This window comes from Orycteropus afer, unplaced genomic scaffold (genome assembly GCF_000298275.1).
Source record: "Orycteropus afer afer isolate SDZICR_OR568_19922 unplaced genomic scaffold, OryAfe1.0 scaffold00057, whole genome shotgun sequence".
NCBI lineage: Eukaryota > Metazoa > Chordata > Mammalia > Tubulidentata > Orycteropodidae > Orycteropus > Orycteropus afer.
The window spans coordinates 13128028-13150061 of record NW_006921644.1 but is presented as its reverse complement, the minus strand read 5'-3'; the positions used below and the strand labels follow the sequence as shown (position 1 = coordinate 13150061).

The following is a 22034-nucleotide window of genomic DNA, read 5'->3' as shown; positions in this document are numbered from 1 at the left end:
ACAATAGATAGGCATGCAGGGAACATTTACACCAGGTAGGTAGGTACCTTAGAACCTTAGAGTCCTTAGAACAGTCAACCGTGGGAGATCAGAAGGGCAATATCTGCACAGGGAGATAGATCAGAGGACAGGAATTCTAGGAAAGAAGGGCACAAGTAGCCCCAGGGAGAAGTGGGAAGAGGTGTTATGTTGTGGGGATTGTAGTCAATGTCATGAAACACTGTTGTATGGAAAACAAATTTGCTCTGTAAACTTTCACCCAAATCACAATAAAAAAAATAAAATTTTTTTAAAAAAAGGAAAATAAAGATCTGGTTTTGTCTTTCAGGCTCTGCTTTGCAGGATCAAGCCTTGAGCCTAGGGGTTCCAGTGGGAATCCTGTCAGCCAGAATGACCGCCTCCACCATTGGAGAGATATGTGAGGCTGCAGGGACGTCCAGTCCCACTGTGCTGCTCAGCTCAGAGCAGAGGGTAAGACACTAGCATAGTGAGGAAGCAGGTATAGTCAGTACTTATTCAGGAAAATGAAACATTGCTTGACTATTACTTTAGGTATTTGTCTATTTAAAAAAATTTAAAAAACTTCTCTTTTCAGAAGAAACTGTCTTCCTTGCTAAGGATTGCTCAGTACTTGTTGGCAAATGGTATGTTCTGCCGTCTCTCCTTCTGTCACGAATTATGGAAAGTACAGGTAAGTTTGAGATTGTGTCTCTGACCAGAGTTTTTCACCAATATTCTGTTGATTTGGGTGGAGCCAATAAAATCTCTAGGCATTTGCAGAAATTCTAATCATCTCATTAATTATAGAGAGTAGAAAAAGAAGGGTCTAGCATAGGCCTCTGTGGATAGGCCAGGAATGCCCTCAATCGCCCTGTGTGTCAGTCTCCACCCGGCCTCCCTCATACTTCTTAGAAGAAGCTGTGTCACAGAGGCATAGCACTTTCCCCTCCCACATGCATTACTATGAAGCATTCTCCAGAGCAGTACAGTAAACTGGGAAAATGTAACTTAAAAATTACAGGCTCTTTTTTGAAAAAGTTTGAACTCTTAGGTTTACAGATTTTTGAAGGGTTGAAAGAATTCAAAGTAACTACTTTGTGATACTAAGTTCAGCAAGATATAGAAAAAAGGAAGAAAAAACCAAGGTGATTGTCCTGTGGGGCTTTCCCCTGTTCTTGCAGGCAGCATACCTTACAGAGTTCATTTGATTGGTTGAGCACTGATGTGGTCTCTTCTCTCTGCACCCACTGATTACTGTCTGTTGGGGAGAAGGCAAGTAAACACACATGCACAGTGGTAACACAGGTGCTCACAGGTATATGAAGAAGAGCCAACACCTTCCGCAGATTGCATGCTTAGGAAAGGCTTCCTGGAAGGGCTGGAAGTTACACTGACTGAGGGAAGAGTGTGCATTGACTGGGCAGAGAAAGGGGACATTATAGGCAAGGACAGCAGCCTGTGCAGACAGAGATCAGAACATGAGCAGAGCATCTGTAGGGCATGTGTGTTGGTGCCACAGGGCAAGGTTTTTATCTGGGGCAGGATAAGACTGGAGGGATACAGGCCAGGTCACCAAGGGCCTGTGTGCCAAGTGAAGAGTTTGAACTTTATCCTGAAAGCTGTGAGGAGCCATGGAAGGGTCCTAAAGAGAACAAGTATATGCTGTCCAGTTTATTTTTTAAATATTGTGCTGGCCACAGTGTGGAGAAGGACTGGAAGTGGGCTAAGCTGGAGATGAGGGCAGAAGCCTGCAGGCCTGGACTGAAGCTGTGGTAGTGGGTGTGGAGAGAGGAACTAAAGGAAAGCTGTGGAAATGTGTCTAAAGGTTGGTGAATGTGAAAACCATGGTGGACAAAACATTTCAAACATGCGCTAGTTACTCCAGTCTAATTTGCTGTAAAGCCTGGTGGTTAACCCAGATTGAGCTATAGGAAAACTTGCATATAAAGGACTGATACCCAACTCCACTGCTATTAAGTGGATTCTGATCCACAGTGCCCAGAGGGCAGTGTAGAACTGCCCCATAGGGTTTCCAAGGGTGTCAGTCTTTACAGAACAGCTTGTGGGTTTGAACTGTCAGCCCTTGATCAGCAGCTGAATGCTCTAACCACTATAGTAGTGCTGTTATTTTCTTCAGAATTCTTTGGTGCTTGAAGCTGTGTGGCATCTTCAGATACAAAACATTGTGAGCCTACAAGAGCTGCTGGAAAGGTACGGTACCAGTGGTGACTTAGCTGTTACTCAGATGTTGCATAGTTTAGTTCATACAGCTCAGCCCAGTGTGAATTATACAGTTATACATTGTGAGCTTACAAGAGCTGCTGGCAAGGTACGGTCCCAGTGGTGACTTAGCCTTTACTCAGATGTTGCGTAGTTTAGTTCATACGTCTCATCCCAGTGTGAATTATATTTTGGAGCCTACAATCCTTTGAAAAACCCTATTATTTTATTGTTTAAAGAGACCATTTGTGGTAATTGAAGTCCTTATCTTTTGGACTTGTTAATGTTTTCTTTATATAAGATATCTTGTGGTAATAATTTAAAAAACTGAAGGGACCTCGAGATAAATATAGTTGACAGAACACGCACACTTACTTTTATTCCCCCCTAAAAGTCAGAAAAGGTATTTTATAGAAAGGCCGTAACTCCATAAAGACGAGAGAGTACAGGAGAAGAAATAACGCGATTTTGGAGGCAGGCAGCAGGTGGACCAGTGGTCAATTACTTAGCCAACTTGAGAAAGACCTGCTGTGATCTAGCGGGGTAGAAAGAAAAGGAGCAGCCCAGTTGTTCTCTGTCCCTGAGATGCTCAAGAGTTGATGGCACCGTAGCTTTTGGATGTGGGGTCAGAAGGGAGAGTGACTGAAGTAAGAATTGATTGAAAATACCTCTAAGAAGCATTTGGAACCTTAGATTCTCCTCCCCTACTCTAGTGAGCCAGGCAATTGCTCCTCCCCTATTCCATAGCTTAGATTCTAGAAGAGTCAGAAAATTAAAGGGGAAAAATGTTAGATGCTGTTGAGTTGGTTCCAACTCATAGCAAGCCAGTGCACAGGAGAAGAAAACACCTCTTGGTCCTGCACCGTCCTCCCACTCCTTGCTGTGCTTGAGCCTGTTGTAGCCACTGTGTCAGTCCATCTCGTGGAGGGTCTTCCCCTTTTTCACTGACCCCTCTACTTTGCCGAGTATGACATCCTTCTCCAGGGACTGGTCCCTTCTGACAACATGACCAGAGTACGTGAGATGAAGTCTGGCCGTTCTCGCTTCTAAGGAACATCCCAGCTGTACCTCTTCCAAGACAGATTTGTTCTTTTGGCAGTCTAGGGTATTTTTCATTATTCTTTGGCAACACCACAATTCAAATGCATCAGTTCCTCAATCTTAATTATTCACTCTTCAGCTTTCAGATGCATATGAGACTATTGAAAAGACCATGGTTTAGATCAGTTGCACCTTAGTCTTCATGGTAACATCTTTACTCTTTACACTTTAAAGATACGTTTATAGCATATTTGCCCAGTGCAATAATTCATTTGATTTCTTGACTGCTGCTTCCGTGGATGTTGATGGTGGATCTCTAACACTTCAATCTTTTCTCCATTTATCATGACGTTGCTTTTTGCTCCAGTCATGAGAATTTTTGTTTTCTTTATATTGAAGTCTAATCCATACCGAAGGCTGCAGTCTTTGATCTTCATCAGCAAGCGTTTTAAGTCATCTTCACTTTCAGCAAGCAAGGTTGTGTCATCTGTATAGGAAAGGTTGTTAATGAGTCTTCCTCCAGTCCTGATGCTGCATTCTTCATATAGTCCAGCCTCTGGGTGATCTGCTCAGCATACAGATGGAATAAGTATGGTGAAAGGATACAACCCTAACACATCTTTCCTGATTTTAAACCATACAGTATCCCCTTGTTCTGTTTGAATGACTGCCTCTTGTTCTGTGTCCATGTTCCTCATGAGCACAATTAAGTGTTCTGGAATTTCCATTCTTTGTGATGTTATGCATAATTTGTTAAGATCCACATAGTCGAATGCCTTTGCATAGTCAGTAAAATAGGTACACATCTTTCTGGTATTCTCTGCTTGCCGCCAAGATCCATCTGACATCAGCAGTGATAACTATCCCTTGTTCTATGCCCTCTTCTGAGTCTGGCTTGAATTTCCGGCAGTTCCCTGTCAGCACGCTGTTGCAACCGTTTTTGAAAGATCTTCAGCAAAATTTTACTTGTGTGTGATATTAATGATGTAGTTCGATAAATTCCTTATTCTTCTGGGTCACTTTTCTTCAGAATGGGCACAAATAGGGATTTCTTCAGTTTTTTGGCCAAGTAGCTATCTTCCAAATTTCCTGACATAAGCAAGTGAGTGCCTTCAGTGTTGGATCTATTTGTTGCAACATCTCATTGGGTCTTCCATCAGTTCCTGGAGGCTTGTTTTTCACCAGTTCCTTCAGTACAGCTTGGACTTAGGCCTTTAATACCCTTGGTCCTTGATCATACACTACCTTCTGAAGTAGTTGAATGTTGACACATTCTGTTTGGTACAGTGACTGTGTATTCCTTCCACCTTCTTTTGCTGCTTTCTGCATCATTGAATATTTTGCCCATAGAATCCTTCAGAATTACAACTCGAGGCTTAAATTTTTTCTTCAGTTATTTCAGCTTGAGAAATGGCAAGCGTGTTCTTCCTTTTTGGTTTTCAGATTCCAGGTCTTTGCACATTTCATTATAATACTTTACATTGTCTTCTCCAACTGCCCTTGAAAATGTTCTGTTCTGCTCTTTCATGATTTCTTCCATTCACTCAAGGACACATAACTGATTCTGTTGACATGAAATGTTTAGAAAAGATAAGTCAATCTGTAGAGAGAGGAAGGAGGTTAGTAGTTGTCTGGGAGTGGGAACAGGGAGAGACTGCAGGTGGGCACGGGTGGAAACAGGGCATGACTGCAGGTGGGCACGGGTGGGAACAGGGCGTGACTGCAGGTGGGCACGGGTGGGAACAGGGCGTGACTGCAGGTGGGCATGGGTGGGAACAGGGCGTGACTGCAGGTGGGCACAGAGAATGTCATGCTTTGGAGGTAGTTGCTCCTGCCCTCACCTAGCCTGGCTGCTCAGTGAGCTGGAAGCTGTCAGTGGGGCCATAAGAAGGGAAGGGGGGCACTGGGTGGAGTGGTGTTGATGGTTCAGCAGGCCTCAGTCCAAATGCAGGCCTGGTCGACCCTCCCTTCCCTGTTGCCCCCTGTGTTGGCTGGCCCCATTGGGAGACCTTGATGTCTGAGCTGTAGGCAGAGGCCTTGGGCAGCTGCCAGTGTGTACTCACAGGTCCACACGTCCTAGTAAGTAAAAGTTGAAGAAAACGCACTGTCAGCAGCAGTGAAACCCTGGCTCCAGCCACACCGTGTGTCCCCAGGCACTCAGACATGCAGGTCCTGGAGGTCTGGCTGTGCAGGAGCCTGGCCCTTCTGTGTAAGGAGGTGGAAGCACCAAGTCTGTCCGCTGATGTCGCCAGGGCTGTGCTTGCTGGTGAGTGCAGGCTTAGCCTGTGGGAGGCAGGCCTGTCTGTACTTGGCCAGGGGGGCCCAGTGTGCGTTGTCCTGCCCGTACCAGTCCTAGTAGGCTCTGTGTATGTGCATGTGGGGGGATGACATGGTGACTGGTGAATGCTAAACATCTTTTGCCTAGCGTGGCCTGGTCCACTCTGTTCTCCCTGCTGTGCTGAGACCTCTGTCAGTGTGCTGGACACAAAATGCAAATCAATGAGAAGTTAGTTCCACACAAGAGCACCTTGTGGGTTTTTCCTTCTGCAAAAGATAGATTCCTAAAAATACGTTTTTCCTACAAGCTGGGTGGTGGCATTAACTGCTTATGTTTCCTGTTGCTGTTGTAACTTGGTCTCAAATAGCTTAAATGTCACCACCGTTAGGATATCTTTGAGTTAAAAAAAAGTCTGTAAAAGCAAACTACAGTGAAACGGAGCTAACTAAGAAGCTTTATCTCTGCCATTTTGGGTAATTGACGATTCAACAGAAAAACTTTTTTATCGCAGTCTCCTTGATTGTCATCTTTCACGAAGGTGTGACTCTGTGTCCTGCCTCTTTCCCCGGATGGTACTTCCCATCCCTCTGTAAATGTCCATTTTTGGAGTAGGAGATGGTGGGTGGTGGTCCCCACATAGCCTTTGGAAATGGACAGCCATATTGTGTGTGTTACGAGAGAAAAAAAAAGACCTTAAAATAGATGAGTTATGGGTGTTTCCCTTTCATGTGAAATGGCAGAAGAAAGTTTGGTTAGCTACCGGATTTGGGGTTGGGTTGGGCCAGCCAGCAGCCTCACCCATGTCAGGCACAGGGGAGTCCAGCTTTGCTGGCCCTCCTGCAGCCCCTCATGTGCAGACTACCCCCTTTTGCGCTGCTCTACCTGGTTCATGGCAGTGGGTGGAGGAAATTGTGTGTGGAGATAGTCTGGTTTTGTCATTTTCAGATTTTTTACGGATGCTTGTTTTGAGGGGATTTCAGGAAAAGTCGGATCTGAGAAGAAATGTGGAGCAGGAGAAGCTGCCCCAGGTAGGAGCACTGGGGGTGAGGAATGGCCGTGGCCCTGGTGGCCCTTGCAGGCCTCATCCCAGGACTTGGGGAGACTTGCTGTTGGACGCTGGCTGCGTCTTGGGCTCTGGAGGCAGCTCTGGAGCCTGAGTCCTGGTTGAAGCACCGACAGCAGGTTTGTTTCCCCGAGTACTGCTCAGTGACCCGGTCTGTGTCTCCACAGGTCGCTGTCACCGTCCTGCAGAGCCTGCTGAACAGTGAGTGTCTGCTGGTGTGTTGCACTGATGGGTGGCTCTACCTGCTGCTGGGTTCTACATTTCCTCTGTCCCCTCCCCTCAGCGTCTGGTGTTGAGGCCGCTTTCTGGTGGTCATAGGTGAACTTGCCTCCACTCTCCATTCTGTCCTCAGTTCCTGGCGGCTCCAGGTTTCACTTACTGGGCTGAGGTGTGCGGCCAAGTCACCTCAGGTGAATTGGAAAGCATCTCTTTGTCCCGTATTCTGATGCCCTGGAACATAAGTCCTTGCTGTCAGTAATTGTTGGAGTGACTTTTCTCTGCTGTTTGCTGTTTCTGGTTTTTAACAGAACACATGCATTTAAATGAGCATGTAGTAAACAATTTTTCTTTCAAATTAATCTTGATTGTTAAGCTGAAATTCCCACAGAAAGCACGGTTTAGGCATGTGTTTTTAGTTCCCTGAGTTTCTGGGATGTCTTAGGAAATGTTATCATGGGTCAGACAGTAGAAGCTATGTGGAAGCATGTTTTTGTGGCCATGGCCTGTACGGCCCCCTGCCTCCCTGTGTCACTGCCCTGTGTGGCCCCCATCTCCCTGCATCTCTGTACCTCATGTGACTTGCTGTTTCCTGGTATTTTCGCACCCTAGGTGGCCCTGTATCCCTGTATCGTCATACCCTACCTGCCTGTCTCCAGGGCCAGCTGTGGGGATCACTCTGCTTGCTGGGGTTCTTGCTCTGTTTGACGTCATTTAACTGAGGTTCTCACCAACAGTAGCTGCAGGAGTTAGTGGCTCTGTGTTGTCCTTCCATCAGCAAGAACTAGAGGCACTTACCGAGTCCCACTGCAGAGCTGCTCAGCACAGAGGGTAGTCCTGGGGCCCTCAGAGCTGGTGTCTGTTTTCTGTCTCTAGCTGCCCTCGAAGCTCTGGCTGCTGACAAGCAGGAAGTATCTGTGGCACCTGGGCCTGCACAGTGCTGGTGAGTCACTGCAGGTGGTTGTCTTCCTGCTGGAAGTACCGTGTTGGCCCTGGCATGGCCATGTCTGCTGCAGTGTTGGCAGTGAAGTGCACCAGGGTCTCTGGAGGCATGGTGGCAGGTGGGCTGTCCCTGTGGGTTGCCTTCTGTCCCAGAGTAGAGCATTCTGGGCCTGCCCCTTGAACCCCCCACTTACTCCTGCCTCCCTGCTGCAGCCTAAGCCACCACCTCTTCTTCCCAGCTCAGGTCTGAGCACAGCTGCTGACCGGTTGTTGGTTGTCAGTGTTTTAATCAGTTGCCAACATTTAAAATCAGATGTCACCTAGTAGTCTGGGTGGTCATCTTCCCTGGAGACAACGGGAGCTATAGCATCCCCAAAGCCCCATCCCCTGTGGAGGGCATGTGGCCCTGGTGGTATCCTGCGTGGTGGCCTGTCCTGCATCATGGCTTGTCCTGTGTGTGGCCGAGCCCTTTCTCACTTCATCCTGACTCAGCTGTAGGTCCCTCCATTGCCTTTGTTTTCTTTCTTGTTGGAACTGAACCTTGGCTCCATCTGAAGTGTGTAGGGTTGGAGTGTGTCCAGGCTTAAAGAAGGAGGGTATCGGGGGCTCTCACAGTGCTGTGGCCACTGTGCCATGGTGGTTCCACTCTTGTTCATAGGGACAGTCCTCGTCAGTGCCGGTTCGCCTCAGACACCTGGGGGCGGCTGCTGTACTGCCTCCTGAGTCCCCTCCCACGTTTGCAGGCTCAGCTTGTTCAGCGGACACACATACTGCAGTGTAATCGCAACAGAGGCTCCAAAGAGGTTTTTCACTCACACCCTGACGCAGATACTCACCCATAACCCTGTGCTGAAAGGTGGGTGCCTGCCAGGGGCAGAGTCACAGCCCCTGGGGACACAGTGGCCTTGGTGACACTCTCAAGGGCTTATGTGCTGTAGAGCCTGGTCATCCCCCAGTGTGGTGGTCATGGTGCTGTCCCTGTGCAGGTAGGGCTGGCCACGTGGGGGCAGTGAATGCTCGGGACTCTTGGGGACAGTGATGGACTCTCTGCTTCACTATTCAAAGATGTCATTTTAGAAGTGACTCGTCTTACAGAGGAAATGAGGAATTGAGAAGAGTGTGTCATCTAGCTCTCTGCCAACATGAAATGTCACTGATTGTTTCCTAAACACAGGTTGAACACAGTTGTCACACTGTAGATGCCACATCAGGGGCAAGGTACTATGTATTGTGAACATTTTTTGCAGCCACAATGTTTTCTTGAGTGTGTTCTCTGGGAGTGGTGGAACCATGAGTTCTTCCCACTCCTTTCCATGTAGACGTGGCTGCTGTGAGCCCTGGCTCACCATACTTGCCCATGGTCAGTGGTGTGTCCTGGTGTTGCCACATAGTCACAGCATGTCCTGGGCTCACCACACTCACCCATGGACTGAATGTGTCCCTGGAACCACACTCTCCTGTAGCAGCAGCATGTCCCTGGGGCCGAGTCTCGAGTAGAGCGACGGGTGCAGCATGTCCAGCTACTGTCTAGCCAGGCTTTTGGACGGTGTTAGGTGTTGCCTGTGTAAAGTATATATGCAGCAGAATTTAAACGTGCCTGACAAAGGGTCTTTACTTTTATTACGTAAATAAATAACTAGATGTTGTACAGCAAATTTTGGAAAAACTCAAAGTTCCAGTAGGTGGCTGAACAGAGGATACAGACAATTCCTAACACAGAATATAGTCAACAATGAAGAGGAGGTCACCCTCGCCATGACGAGGGAAAGCTGGTTGAGGCGAGGGGATTCTGGATGCTGGTATTAGGGCGCACATGCACGGGAGCTGCTGGTGTGACATGTTGTGCTCTCTCCTGAGCGCAGCATCAGACGCCATCCAGATGCAGAGGGAATGGAGCTTTGTGAGGACCCCCCCTCTGCTCACCAGCCTGTACCGCAAGGTGCGTGTTCCCATGCGTCCCCTCTGCTGCCACCTGCAGGCTCCAAACCCTTGTCAGCAAGCTGATGTGTGTGCTGTGTGGGGTTAGGAGTCGCCCTACGGGCCATCTGCTTGGGGACCAGGCCACCTCTCACCCAGCTACTCTTGTGCCTCCTCGCTGAGACTCCGCGGCAGGGGAGCTGAAGTCTGGTGTCCTGGGAGGCTGTGTCCTAGCCGTGGCACTTTTCTGATGGGTGTGGGGTGGTGAGAGGTGAGCCCCTGTTGACAGGGTTTGCTGGGACGTGAAATGGGGCTGCTTTTGTTTCAGCTCTTTGTGGTGCTGAGTCCCGAGGAGCTGCTCAGCTGCTTGCAGGAGGTTCTGGACACGCGTGAGGTGAACTGGCGGCACGTACTCTCCTGCGTGTCCACCCTGGTCATCTGCCTCCCAGATGCACAGCAGCTGGTCAGAGGTGTGTGTCAACAGGGCCTGTGGCACGCAGTGTTTCTTTGCAGGTGTGTACGTGTGTGATTTGTGTACCAGTGTTGCCAAATGTCCACTCTTGTGGCCAGCTAACTGGTGCATGATAATGGGTGTGGACAACACCTGGAAACACCGTCCTGTCCACTGGGAGCTCAGCTGGTGAGTGGAGAGCCGTCCTTGGTCTGTGGTGCACTCAGCTGCCGAGGACCAGCTGCCTGGCAGGGTGTCCTCTGTGGAGCTAGTTGGACTAGGTCTGTGCCTGTCATTGCATCCTCCTAGATGTCTTATCACTCCCTGACAATGCAAGTATGCCAGTCCAGGGGTCACTGGGTGCCGCCGGTCCATGTCATGGCCTTGGCTGTGGCTGTGTGGTGTGCCCTTATGTCCAGTCTCTCAGAAAGTGGTATTTGGACTCATGGCTTGATGGAGCTGGGCCTCCTCCCTACTGGACCTATGCCCCGTGTGTCCAGGTCACTTCTCCCTACTGGGTGTAGGTCCTGCGTGACCTTGTCACTTCTTCCCAGACTGGGTGGCCCACTTGGTGGCCGGCGCCTTTGAGAGGTTCGACCTGGAGAGCTTAGTTCCTGCCTTCCTGATCGTGCGCCAGGCTGCACTGGAGGGCCCCACTGTGTTCCCACCGTATGTGGACTGGTTCAAGGTGGGTGCTGGGTAAAAGAGCCACTGTTATCTTACAGAAGTACTTCAGCCACAGCTGGGCCGGCAGTGGCCAACGTTCTTGGATGTGTGAAGAGTTGGGTTGATTTTATGTCTGTAGTAGCCAGGCTTCTGTTTGCAACATCAAAGGTTGGAGAGTAGCTGTCAAGCTCATTCCTGTGTTCCCTCCAGGTTACCTTTGGCAGTGCCCGTAGTCCCCACTGCCGCAGCAAGAAGGCACTGGTATTCCTCTTCACGTTCCTGTCAGACCTTGTGCCGTTTGAGGCCCCCCAGTACCTGAAGGTGAGGGACTGCCCAGCCCCAGCAAACTGAGACCTTAGTGCCCTCCTCGCTCAGCTCCCTCCACTCCCTCTCCAGCCCCCGCCTCTCTCCAGTGTATGTTGTCAGTCTTTGTGGCCTCAGGCTTATTAAAAAAAATCAGAGCAGACCTCAGAAGTTGACATTTTTTGTCATCGAATCCATCCTCATTCCTGGGTGAAATACTTGGAGTTGGCCTTGATGCCTCTCTCCTGACTGCAACTGCTGTCTCCTGCTCTGCCCATCCCTGTGGGGCTCCTGTGTGGTTTACACTCCCCCACCCGACCACAGCTGAGCCGGCATCTTTTCTCGTTCTGGCTGGGACCCTCCCAATGGAGTTGTGGGTTTCAGTGTCAAGTCCCGCTTCTTGTGTCATCGTGGGCTTGGAATGAACTGGCCTTCACCTGCCGTGTGTCTCCCAGGTACATGTGCTCCATCCACCCCTGGTCCCAGAGCGGCTGCGCCCCTTGCTCACTGACTACGTCACACTGGCTCGGACGCGGCTGGCCGACCTTGAGGCAAGTCAGTTGCCCGCAGACTGTCGTCCACAGCCGTGCACCACTGTGTGCTCACGCTTCCTTCTGTCTTCCCCAAGGTTTCCGTAGAAGACATGGGGCTCTACGAGGACCTGTCATCAGTGGGCGGTGCCACAGAGGTGAGGGGTGGGCACAGCTTGCATGTTCTCTCAGCCCAGAGTGACCTGGGAACCTCTGCACGTGAGGTGGACACTTGGAGCTGTGTAGGCTCGGGCCTGCCATGTCCCTGGTGCTGTGACTGCCCATGTTGGAGGAAGTGTGACTCAGGGCCTCCCCTCGGGCATTACTCCTGCTCAGGTCTGTCATCTTCAAGGACTTCAGTTCACATGGGGTTGGAAGGAGCGTCTGCTTGTCTCGGAAGCGCTGAGACAGGGTGCACTGTGCCTGTCACTGGTAGAAACAACCTTTTGTAGGTCACTAAGGCTTTTCACCTTACCGTTGGGAATTGCTGAAAGCCCCTGTAGGTGTCGTGTGGTCTTAGACCTGAGCGTCTCACACAGCTCCCTGGTTACATGCACTGCTGTTCAGGCATGCTATCTTATCCTCTGATTAGGACCTGTCACTCTCCAGGGGGTGGGGCAGGAAGGAGAGATGGGAAGGGAGCATTGGGGGGATGGACAGAGACGCCATGCAGCATGGGGTGGAGTCACAGAAGGCCACCCTGAGCCCCTCCCTCCCAGAGCCTTGGGCACAGCGGCTCCCCGAGGAGGCAGGCTGTCACCAGGGTCCTCTCAACTGGGGCTCAGCTTTGAAAAGGCAGAAAGCAGCAGGAGAACCTCTTCTTGGGTGGGTTGTTGATCCTCAAGGGTTTATGTGACTTGAGCACCACGCCGCACGCTCATCCAGGTACATTTACCTCTGTGTGCAGAGGGCAGGGGTGGCTTTCCCTCTTAGCCTTTTGCTCTCCCCTCCCGCTGTGCCCTCGGCAGCCCCGCAGCCAGGCCCTTCAGGACGTGGAGAAGGCCCTTGAGGTGTTTGCGCATACAGGGAAGATCCCGGCCGCTGTGATGGAGGCCAGGTAGGCACAGCCCGGAATGCTGGTGCAGTGCGGCATGACTGGGTCACCTTGTTAGTGGTCTCGGCCCACGCTCTGCTCACAGGGAGGCCAGGAACTGGCCTGTGGCTGTGAGTCTGAAACATTTTCTTCCAGAATGGCCTGTGGGCCTTTTGGGCACAGACTACTTGGTCCACTCAGCTTGATGGATGATGTGGGCCTTCTGTGTGGCAGCAGTGGTGTTTTAGTGATGCTGTACAGTGACCAATAGGGAGCTAGTGTAGGGCTCGAACAGTAGGATTTCATGGAATTTGGTTCAGTCACTAAACACATTGACATCTGGTTGCTGTCTGTGTGGGGTGGGTGGCCTTTTAAGATCCTGATACTGAGGGACTTGAACTGATCCCATTTCCCAGGACTTAGAGATCAATTCCAAGGAAAATGTTCAGTGGCCTGAGATGATACCAGCTGTGACCCTGCCAGGGTGCAGGGCATGCTGTGTTGTCGGGCCTCAGGGTACAGGGTGGGTTATGTTGCATGGCTGGGGGTGTGTAGGCACGAGCACAGACTTTGATGACGTCCCAAAATAGATGATTTTTTCTTGATATGCCATCCTAGAAATGAGACTGGGAAGTTGGCCTAGTGCCCGATATGTGGTGGGGGTGCTCACTGGGTCCCCTACCTTGACCGTGTGTCTGGTGCCTGGCCCTCTGTTGCAGCATATTCAGGAGGTCCTACTACCTGTCCTACTTCCTTCCCGCCCTGCTCATGCCACGCGTGGTCAGTATGCTGCCCAATAAGTGCGTACCCATCTGGAGAAGGTGGCCTGTTGGGAGCCTCATCTGTTCTCCTCTCCTCACAGCTGCCCAAGAGTCCTGACCCCCGTTTGGCCCTCATTGAGGCCCTGAAGAGGTACGCAAGACACGGGTCACAGAAAATCGTTTCATCACACCTCATATTTGTAAACTACTGGCTTGGAATTAGTTGAGATTAGTGGGTTAGGGTTGTTGGCCTATTTACTGCCAGGGCTCCAAGTCTTTGCCTTACTGTGCTTCTTCAGGGTCCCTCATCGTGTGGAACAGCTGTGTCTGGTTGGACTGTGTGTCTTCTCGGTCACGGTGTGCATGCCCCTGTCATGTGTCCCAGGCATCTCCAATGCCCACTGCAGATGTTGTGTGTGGATAGGGTGGCATTCTTGCTTGCCTTGGTGCTGTGTCTGTGTGGACCGTCCACCCCCTTTAGCCTAGCTGGGGTCCTTGCTGAGCTAGTGCAGTGTCACACAGATGGCCTTGGCAGGGACCACCCAGTGCCTGCAGATCTTATCACAGGAGTTTGTAATTCTGTGAATTGCATGTTCTTTTAATGGCATTGACTAGATGTTTTTCTTAATACTGTCAAAAGTAAATTAAGTTCACTGTTAAAATTTGGAAATAACTAAAAGTGAATGGAGAAAAGTAGTTTTTCGACTCACTGCCCATAGACAGCCCCATTTGTGTTTTGTCATGTGACTTCTAGTTATTCGTGTATGACTTTAAACACCAGCTGCCCTTTAAATCTGCGTCAGTATCCACACATAAGCCGCCTTCTAAAAACAGGACCAGGCTGTCCTCATCACTGTTGAACATGCTTGAATATGCTTCAGTGTATCGCTTACTTGCGTTTCTTGATAGCGTTTTGAGTTGTAAGCTGGAGAATTCCTTTGGCTCACACTTGAGGTGACCTGGTTTTCATGTTTTCTTCTGATGCAGAGCAGATAAAATCCCTCTGTCGGTATACTCAGACTACCGTCAAGCCTGCTGTGCTGCTGAGGAGAAGAAGCCAGAAAGTAAGGTCAACTAAGGCTCCGCTTAGTCACTGTGCCTCGTGCCCTCTGTCTCCCTGACCCTGGGTCTCACGAGATGACACTGAAGGTCTCACCGGATCTCACCATCACCACACTGGGTCACCAGATGGGCGGAGGGTGGCTTTGGAGGCTGCCAACTGCAGGGCTCTCTGTCACCAGAAGGGGTTCCGTTTCAAGGCTTTTCCCCTTAGGCTTGTCTGTGCACACACAACCCTGCCTTGTCACTCGTCACCTGTGCTGTGCCATGATGCACGTCTTCGTGGGTTCTGTCTGCCTATCCTGTTCATATGGTACCTGCCTGTGCTGTGGCTACAGGTGTGTCTAAAGCTGCCACAGGAGAGATATGCATGGTGTGACCTTCTGACACGTGGTCTCGTGTGTGTGAATTTGGGGTGTCTCTGCTTCTAGGAAATAGGGTGGCAGATGGACATCAATCGATGAAGCTGAGTCAGTGTGGTGGGGGCTGAAGCAGCAGTGTGGGCTTTGGGGGTTCTGCTGCCTTGTCCTTGTCCCCTACCCTGCTTGCTGACAAGGACACAGGTGGTCGTGAGAGGCCTCATCCCTCTGCATTGCCACTGTGTCTGCTTGTTTGAGTCCCTCCTGCAGCCACAGCCTGGGGTGTGATGGGGACACCTCACCACACAGCCTGTTTTCTTGCTGTTTGCTGAGGCTCCTCTCTCACAGCTGAGCTGAAGATAGCTGTAGGGACAGGAGACTGTGGGCAGAGAAAACAGGTGCCCAGGCCACGCACCTATTTGCACCAAGGTGATATAGCTCATGCTTGTGCGGAAGTGCTGGAGGTGCTGGGACCCAGCTGGCGAGGTGCATGGTCTCACCCTGCTAGAGCCGTCTGTTGACGGCATCCTCTCCCACCGTCTGGTCCTCCTTACCTCAGGGTTCTGCTTTTTGGGGACTCATTATTGTTTTTGAATGGTTTACTTGAGGGGGTTTATGAACAGAATCCTGTAAATCCCTGCTTGCTTTTGGCTTCACCTGGTTGAGCCCACATGAAGGCGACCATGCCAGGTGAGGCGATTTCACATACTCCTCTCCAGCGACACCAGAGCTGGGGCTTGTGCTTCTTAAATGCACAGTGAGCCTTCCCTTTTATAACATCAGTGCTCTCTTCACGGTCTGGACCCCACATCTTCCTTCTGAAAGCCTGTGCTCCTGTTCTGTCTTTTTTAGTAAAGTTGTTAAGTGTTAGGGAGTGCTGGGAAAAGGTGCTGTTATCTCCTTTAGACTCCTCAGTCTGTTTCCAAATGTCCTACTGGAGAGGCAGGCACCGAGGGTCAGTCTCAGGGCCCACGTGCTTACAGGGGTGGTACCAAGTGCGTGCCTTTCCGCTCTCTTGTGCAGAAGTGTCTCACGCTGTGCTGTGACTCCTGTTGCTGCATGCAGACCCCAATGACAGCTGGGTATTGGGAGGCACCTGCCATGCTCCACATGTGTACAGGCCAAGGGCCTGCAGTGACAGTGTGCCGTGTGTCCCCTCTGCAGCTCCTGTGGAGAAGGCGGAGCCTGGCTGTGCCAGCGGAGCTTTGGGCGCGCTCGAGGCTGCGCTGGGAGCACTCAGAGCTGCGATGGTGGAGCCTGCGCAGTGTGACGGTAAGGGTGCTGCAGGTGGGCATCTGCCACAGTGGGGCAAGGGGTCTGTGTAGTATGGCCCCTGGGCTGCCTGCCGGCTGCACGGTGCAGTGACTGGTGTGTGTCCTGTATCTGTCTCACGGTGGTGGTCAGTCTGGAAGTGGCACCAAGGCATGTGCCCACATGCTAATTGCCTGCACCCCTGTGATAAGGACACCTGCTTTTGCAGGCAGGTCAGTGGTCAGTGTTGTCCACTCCAAGGTGCAGGGTTGCTTTGGGACCACAGGGTGAGGGCCTGAGCCCCTCCCTGCACTTTCCTCCTGTCTACACTCATGTGCAGTGGTGCCCGCCCACATTGCCGTGATCTCAGAGCGGCTGCGTGCTGTCCTGGACCCCAGCGAGGATGGTGTTGAGGTGCCAAGCATTCAGCATGATGTTCCTTCTGCAGAGCTTGGACTGCTGAAGCAGAAGGTGTGTGTAGGGTCACGATGGTTCGGGCATGTGCTGTGGTGGTTTTGTTTGTTCTGCAAGTGTGTGTTGGCAGCAGGTGATGCCCTGTGTCAGTAACCTGAGTGTGCAGAAAAGGGTGGTCATGATTTTTTAAGGACGACAGGCCGCTATGGTTGCGGCCTCAGGTATTCACTGTGGCAGAGGAGGACGGCCTGGTCTGTGGTCCTCAAGGTGTGGGACGGTGCACTTGGCCCCAGGTGCAGGCAGCAGCCTAACACGGGCCTTGTCTCCTCCCAGGCTGTGGACCTCCTGCTCACCTGCTTCTGCCAGAGCCTGGTGGCTGCCTCCAGCTTCGCCTCACCTCAGAGGTAAAGCACGCAGCCGCTTCTTGGGGGCCGCGGCTCTGCCTCTGCCCAGAGGTTCCCTTGTCAAGCTCAGGCAGGAGTTTGCCCTGCTCCAAGAACAGTGCTCTGGAGCCAGCTCTTGCTGCAGACCCAGTGCATTTCCCTTGGTTTCCTGTCATCCTTCCTGCCTGGGCAGGCCAGGGCCACATCCAGTTGCCGTGTGCTGGGGACATAAAGATTGTAGTCCACTCCCTTTTCGTGAGCATGGGTGCCTGGCTCACCTCGTGTTGTCCGCAGGCAGGGCCCCTGGGCTTCTCTCTTCACAAGTCTGCTGTGTGGACGTGCACTTCTGCCTGCAGTGCTGACACGCCTGTCCCAGCTGCTGCTCCAGCAGGTAAGTCCTCTCGGGACTGGTCCCCATGCCAGCACTTGGACATGGAAGCATGCCCTTGGCTGAGGGGTGGAAGGTCAGGCATGGACCAGTGTGTTCAGGCATTTACTTCACCATCCGGAGAGGCTCCACGTCTCCTGGGAGGGCCAGCTCTGGTCAATAGGAGCCTCACACGAGCCAGAGGCTGCTGAGGCTGCCCAGCCCACCAGCCCCTCTCCAGGCCTGCCCCCTCTTGTCCACTCCAGGGTCCCCGCCTTAGCGCCCCCCATGTGCTGGGGCTGGCCGCACTGGCTATCCACCTGAGTGAGTGTGAGCTGGTGTTGCCGCGTGCAGACCTGGGCCCAGCTGCCTCTGCCCAGGACCTCTCGGTGGCTGCCTTCCTGGATAGCCTCCTGCCCTGCAGGACTGGGGAGTCCCTGCTCTTCTGTGTGAGGTGAGGGGGCCGCTGCGTCCAGTGCAGCTTTGGAGGACCTGCACCACTAAGACAGGCCCAGCAGGCATCTGCCATGTCGTGTTCTTCCAGGGTTCACGCTGTGCATGTGTGTTTGAAGGTGAGGGGGTGTGGGTGTGTGTGAGTGGGGGTGTGCATGTGTATGTGAGTGTGTGAGTCAGTGTGGGTGTGAATGGATTTGTATGAGTGGGGGGCTTTTGTGTGTGTGGATGTGCAGAATTTGGAGTGTGGGTGTTGTGTGATTGTAGGGTGTGGATGTGGGTGTGAGTGGATGTGTATGAGTAGGGGGTGTTTGTGTACGTGTGTGTGTGTGGATGTGGAGAAGCGTGTGAGTGTGTGCCTGTGTTGGTGTCGGCTTACAGAGATGACATACCATTACTTCTTTTTAAAAGTCAGTAGTATGTTGTAGGCCTTAGGGGATGGCCTCGGGCCTAAGGCGGTCGCCTGCCAAGTGCAAGGCTGGTGGTTCAAACCCACCAGCTGCTCCCCACCAGGTAGACTGGGTTGTCTGTTTAGGAGCTTGGTAGTGTAGTGCCTAAGGCACTTGACTGGTTACCAGAAGCCTAGAGGTTCAAACCCACCAGCTTCTCCTTGGAAGGAAGGTTAGGCAATCTACTTCTGTAGTGATACCGCCTCAGAAACCCAAGGAGGGGTCGCTATGAGTTGGGTCCGACTCGACGGCCAATAACAACAAGTATTTTGTAAGGGCTCCATGTCGCTGAGCGTTTTCTCAGCATCACGGTGGCTGCTGCCACTCCTGTGATCCTGTAGCTATCTGTCCAGTAGTCTGGTTGTGGGTCAGCCTGTGGGTCTGTTTGTGGGCCAGGCTGTGGGTCTGGCCACGGATCTGACCGTGGAGTGGGAGACAAGGCTGCTGTGAGGCCTGGCTACCTTCTCCCACAGCCTGTCTCTCAGACCCTGCTTCTCTGGCACTGCTGGCTATATTGGCTGGGATAGCAGGGTACACTGATGCAGGTGAATGGAGTGCTTAGTATGTGACTGCATAATTGGTGCACACTGGGTGTCCCTGGGCAGTCTTTGTCATCTAGCCCCATGCCTCTCCCCAGTCTACAGTTCCCACTTTATTTCTGAATACGTCACCCTGCATCACATGCAGCCTTCATCTGCCATACTCCACGTGGTGCCACACGTGTGCCTGCAGGGCAGGGGGCTGAGCGCCTGGGGAGCAGCCAGTTCCACTGAGGCCTCGTCTCACTGACAGAAGGACAGGTCATGTGACTGCAGTCTGGAATTCACCAAACTCCTCTTTCTGAAGTTCAGACGTACTTCTGCACTGGTCTCGGTGTGGATCACATCTATACCCAAGTCCCCTCTTTTCCAGGTTTTGTACGGCAGCAATTTCATACACCTTGTGCATGTCTTCCTCTGAGTCCCAAGCTGTTACATGCGGCCGTTTCTCTCCAGGTTTCGTGAAGAAGGTGTGTCCTCTCAGCATCTGCCCCTTGAGCGGGCAGAGCCTCCCTCTCTCTGTAGATGAAGCAGCAGGGTTCATATACCATGAGCATGCCCTTTGTCTTAAAGAAGCTGATGTTGATAGTCAGGGAATAGAGTAGTGCCCCTTAGGGTCTTTGTGTTGAGGACTCACTCTGAAGAGCTTCCTTCCTGTACTAAACACTTGTCAGAACCATGGGGAAGTACAAAGGTGAAGCATTAGGAACCTCCAACCCACAGGTGGGAATAAAGACTTCCAAATAGTAGTAAACCAGTATCATTCCTTTTACATGGGAATCAGTGGGGAAGCTTTTTAAAATGCAGATTTCTGGGCCTGCCCAGATCCATTAAGTCTGAACCTGGAGCAGCTCTAAGAGTCTGGGTGCACCTGTGTAGCCTGGCAGAAGGAGGAGCAGGTAACTATGGCAGCCACAGGCTGCTGAGGAGTTCAGAGCCCATCTTCAGCACTGGGAGTAGGACACAGTGTGGCAGCAGGACACAGTGTGGCAGCAGGACGCCCGGTGTGTCACAGCCCTGTGCTCGTCACTGCTGCCGCCACACTGCTCAGTGGTGGCCTCCTCGGAGCACACCTCACGATGACAGGATACCTGCTGTGTCACGGTCCTGTGCTCGTCACTGCTGCCGCCACACTGCTCAGTGGTGGTGGGTTCCTTGGAGCAGACCTCACACAGAGGCTCTTTTAAGAGTACAACACAGTGTTGCTTGAAGTGCCTTTCTTGAGTCAGAAACAGTAGTTTGGAGGACATTGCCTCGTCAGTGCAGGCTTGGCTGCCGTGAGGAGACATGGTTACATCAGCCTAGCTCATTCCCCAAATGTGCTCGGTCAATGTGGGGTGAAGGTTGTCTCCCGATGAGCAGAGAACAACAAGCCCGTCACTGGTAAAAAGTCCCACTGTGAAACACTTTGGTCATCAGATCAGCACACTTTAATGAGAACACGGGAACTGCTAAGGTCTGGGGAGGCAGGCATGCACAGGACCCTGGATGGGCAGGACCCTGCAGCCGCTGGTGCGATGGTCTCAATGCGGTTCTCTGTCGAGGCGTGGCTGGGGCAGCGGTCAGATGTGTCCAGTGTACACAGCGCTGTCCTGGGGGGTCATGGACAGGGTCTCCTCATGAGTATTTCCTGTCTCTGACAGAGAACATGTCTCTGTTTTCAGTTCCAGTTCACTGTGCTGAGACTGTTCTCTGAAGCCCGTGAGCCTCCCTGTGCAGATGTGGGAGACCTACCCTGGAGGCCCCTTGGCCTGCCTTCCGCCGACTGGATGAAGGCGGCCCTCTGTCTGTGGAGACATAGGGCATTCCGAGAGCTGCTGAAGGAGAAGGAATTTCAAGTAACGTCCCACTACCCCTTCTCTACTTTATGCAACTGCTGCAGTCATGGGTTTCATCAGAGAATGTCGTGTGTCCTGGGACATGCATGAGGGAGTAGGACAGGCGTGAGGGTAGAACGGGGAAGGGTCTGATGTTACACTTGACCAGTGACACAGAAAGTGTTTTGTTGCGTAATTACAGCTTCATGTGCAGTTAGGAGAAATATTACAGATAGACACTTCCTATGCTTTGTAGTTTCCACTGATAATAACCTTTTGCAGAAATTTTCAAGGGTAACTAAAAATGTCTTCTAAGTGCTTCAGCTAGCATACAGTGGGGAGCTTGGCCTCTCTGAGCCATGGCTGTCTGCTTGCCTGCACCAGCACAGGTCTCCGGGAGCCTAGTCAAGTACCAGGAAACCTCCACCAACACCCCTGCCATCATCCCTCACAAATTCCAGTGAAATCCACACCAACGTCCCTGCCAGCACCCCCAGCAACAAACATCTCTACCAGCGCTCCTACCACCAGGCTGCTCACGCTTCTGCCTTTCGTGTGTTTAATATATTTCCAAGGATATTTGTTTGCCAGATGGTTTTTTAAAAAAAAGCACTCGATTGTTTTATTTCTTCCGTTTTTTTCTATTGCTGTCAGCTGTATAGAAGAGCAGGCCTGGCCAGCACTGGCCAGCATCAGGAATGGCTGATGTGAGCAGTGTGTGCCACGCCAGCTCCAGCCTTCACGTTAGCCCCTTTCCTTTCAGTTGAATTACAGAGATTGGCTGCAGTTAGAGCTGGGAATTGAGCCTGCAGTTGATGCTCTTTCAGCTACAGAGAGGTAAGCGTTCACAGTGCCACACAGTCGCCATCATTCTCCAGTCTGGGTCTCATCCTGTCCTCAGCTGGGAGCACGATTTCATTCACCTCTTCATTGCTCTATTCAAGAAACTTACTGAGCCTTGCCGTGTGCCAGACACTGTCTTAGAACAATCTGGAAGCGGGGGATGCAGTGTGAACACAACAGACCTCTGCCACATGGCCTACATCAGGGCACCTGCTTGGGTTCCAGCCCCCCACTCTGACTGGGTGCCTGTGTGTACTCACACCTTGGGGGCTGAGGGCCAACAGGTAAACAGACTGCACAGGCAAGGCCACGTGGCAGTGAGTAGCAGGGAAGCAAAGGTGAGGCCTGGCAGGTGGTTGGTGTCAGAGGAAATGAGGGTTTGCAGTTGGCGGCGGCCCACGCCTCTGCCACAGGGGCCAGGGTGTGGGCATAGAGGCCAGTGTTTACAAGAGTGGATGGAGTGTGCTGTGGGAACACTCCTGGGCAAAATGCCAGGCTGGGGTGGTCGGAACAGAGGCACAGAGCTGTGGCTCAGGACAGCCAAGCCTCTGCAGTCCTCGTGCTGGTCATGAAGGTTCTGGGTGGGGCCAGGCACACAGCTGCTATGCACAGGGCCCCGCAAGGGTGGGCAGTTTATTGAAGGTCATGAGAGGGGGTCATGAAAAGATCCACCTAAGAT

At 51.8% G+C, this 22034-nt stretch overlaps 1 protein-coding gene across 1 annotated transcript in view; it reads left to right on the top strand.

Moving 5' to 3' along the window:
- Nucleotides 1–22034, top strand: part of FANCA (FA complementation group A) — a 39654-nt gene that overhangs the window by 7029 nt on the left and 10591 nt on the right. Inside the window, exons 4-29 of the mRNA XM_042780724.1 lie at nucleotides 329–471; nucleotides 596–691; nucleotides 2138–2211; nucleotides 5415–5527; nucleotides 6485–6567; nucleotides 6770–6803; nucleotides 7695–7761; nucleotides 8504–8616; nucleotides 9623–9699; nucleotides 10006–10147; nucleotides 10683–10816; nucleotides 11005–11115; nucleotides 11553–11648; nucleotides 11726–11785; nucleotides 12596–12684; nucleotides 13380–13440; nucleotides 13523–13572; nucleotides 14409–14485; nucleotides 16004–16111; nucleotides 16431–16591; nucleotides 16838–16908; nucleotides 17182–17278; nucleotides 17521–17708; nucleotides 19069–19165; nucleotides 20360–20533; nucleotides 21276–21349. Coding sequence (XP_042636658.1) covers nucleotides 329–471; nucleotides 596–691; nucleotides 2138–2211; nucleotides 5415–5527; nucleotides 6485–6567; nucleotides 6770–6803; nucleotides 7695–7761; nucleotides 8504–8616; nucleotides 9623–9699; nucleotides 10006–10147; nucleotides 10683–10816; nucleotides 11005–11115; nucleotides 11553–11648; nucleotides 11726–11785; nucleotides 12596–12684; nucleotides 13380–13440; nucleotides 13523–13572; nucleotides 14409–14485; nucleotides 16004–16111; nucleotides 16431–16591; nucleotides 16838–16908; nucleotides 17182–17278; nucleotides 17521–17708; nucleotides 19069–19165; nucleotides 20360–20533; nucleotides 21276–21349 — 2590 coding nt within the window. The remainder of the gene's footprint in view (nucleotides 1–328; nucleotides 472–595; nucleotides 692–2137; nucleotides 2212–5414; nucleotides 5528–6484; nucleotides 6568–6769; nucleotides 6804–7694; nucleotides 7762–8503; nucleotides 8617–9622; nucleotides 9700–10005; nucleotides 10148–10682; nucleotides 10817–11004; nucleotides 11116–11552; nucleotides 11649–11725; nucleotides 11786–12595; nucleotides 12685–13379; nucleotides 13441–13522; nucleotides 13573–14408; nucleotides 14486–16003; nucleotides 16112–16430; nucleotides 16592–16837; nucleotides 16909–17181; nucleotides 17279–17520; nucleotides 17709–19068; nucleotides 19166–20359; nucleotides 20534–21275; nucleotides 21350–22034) is intronic.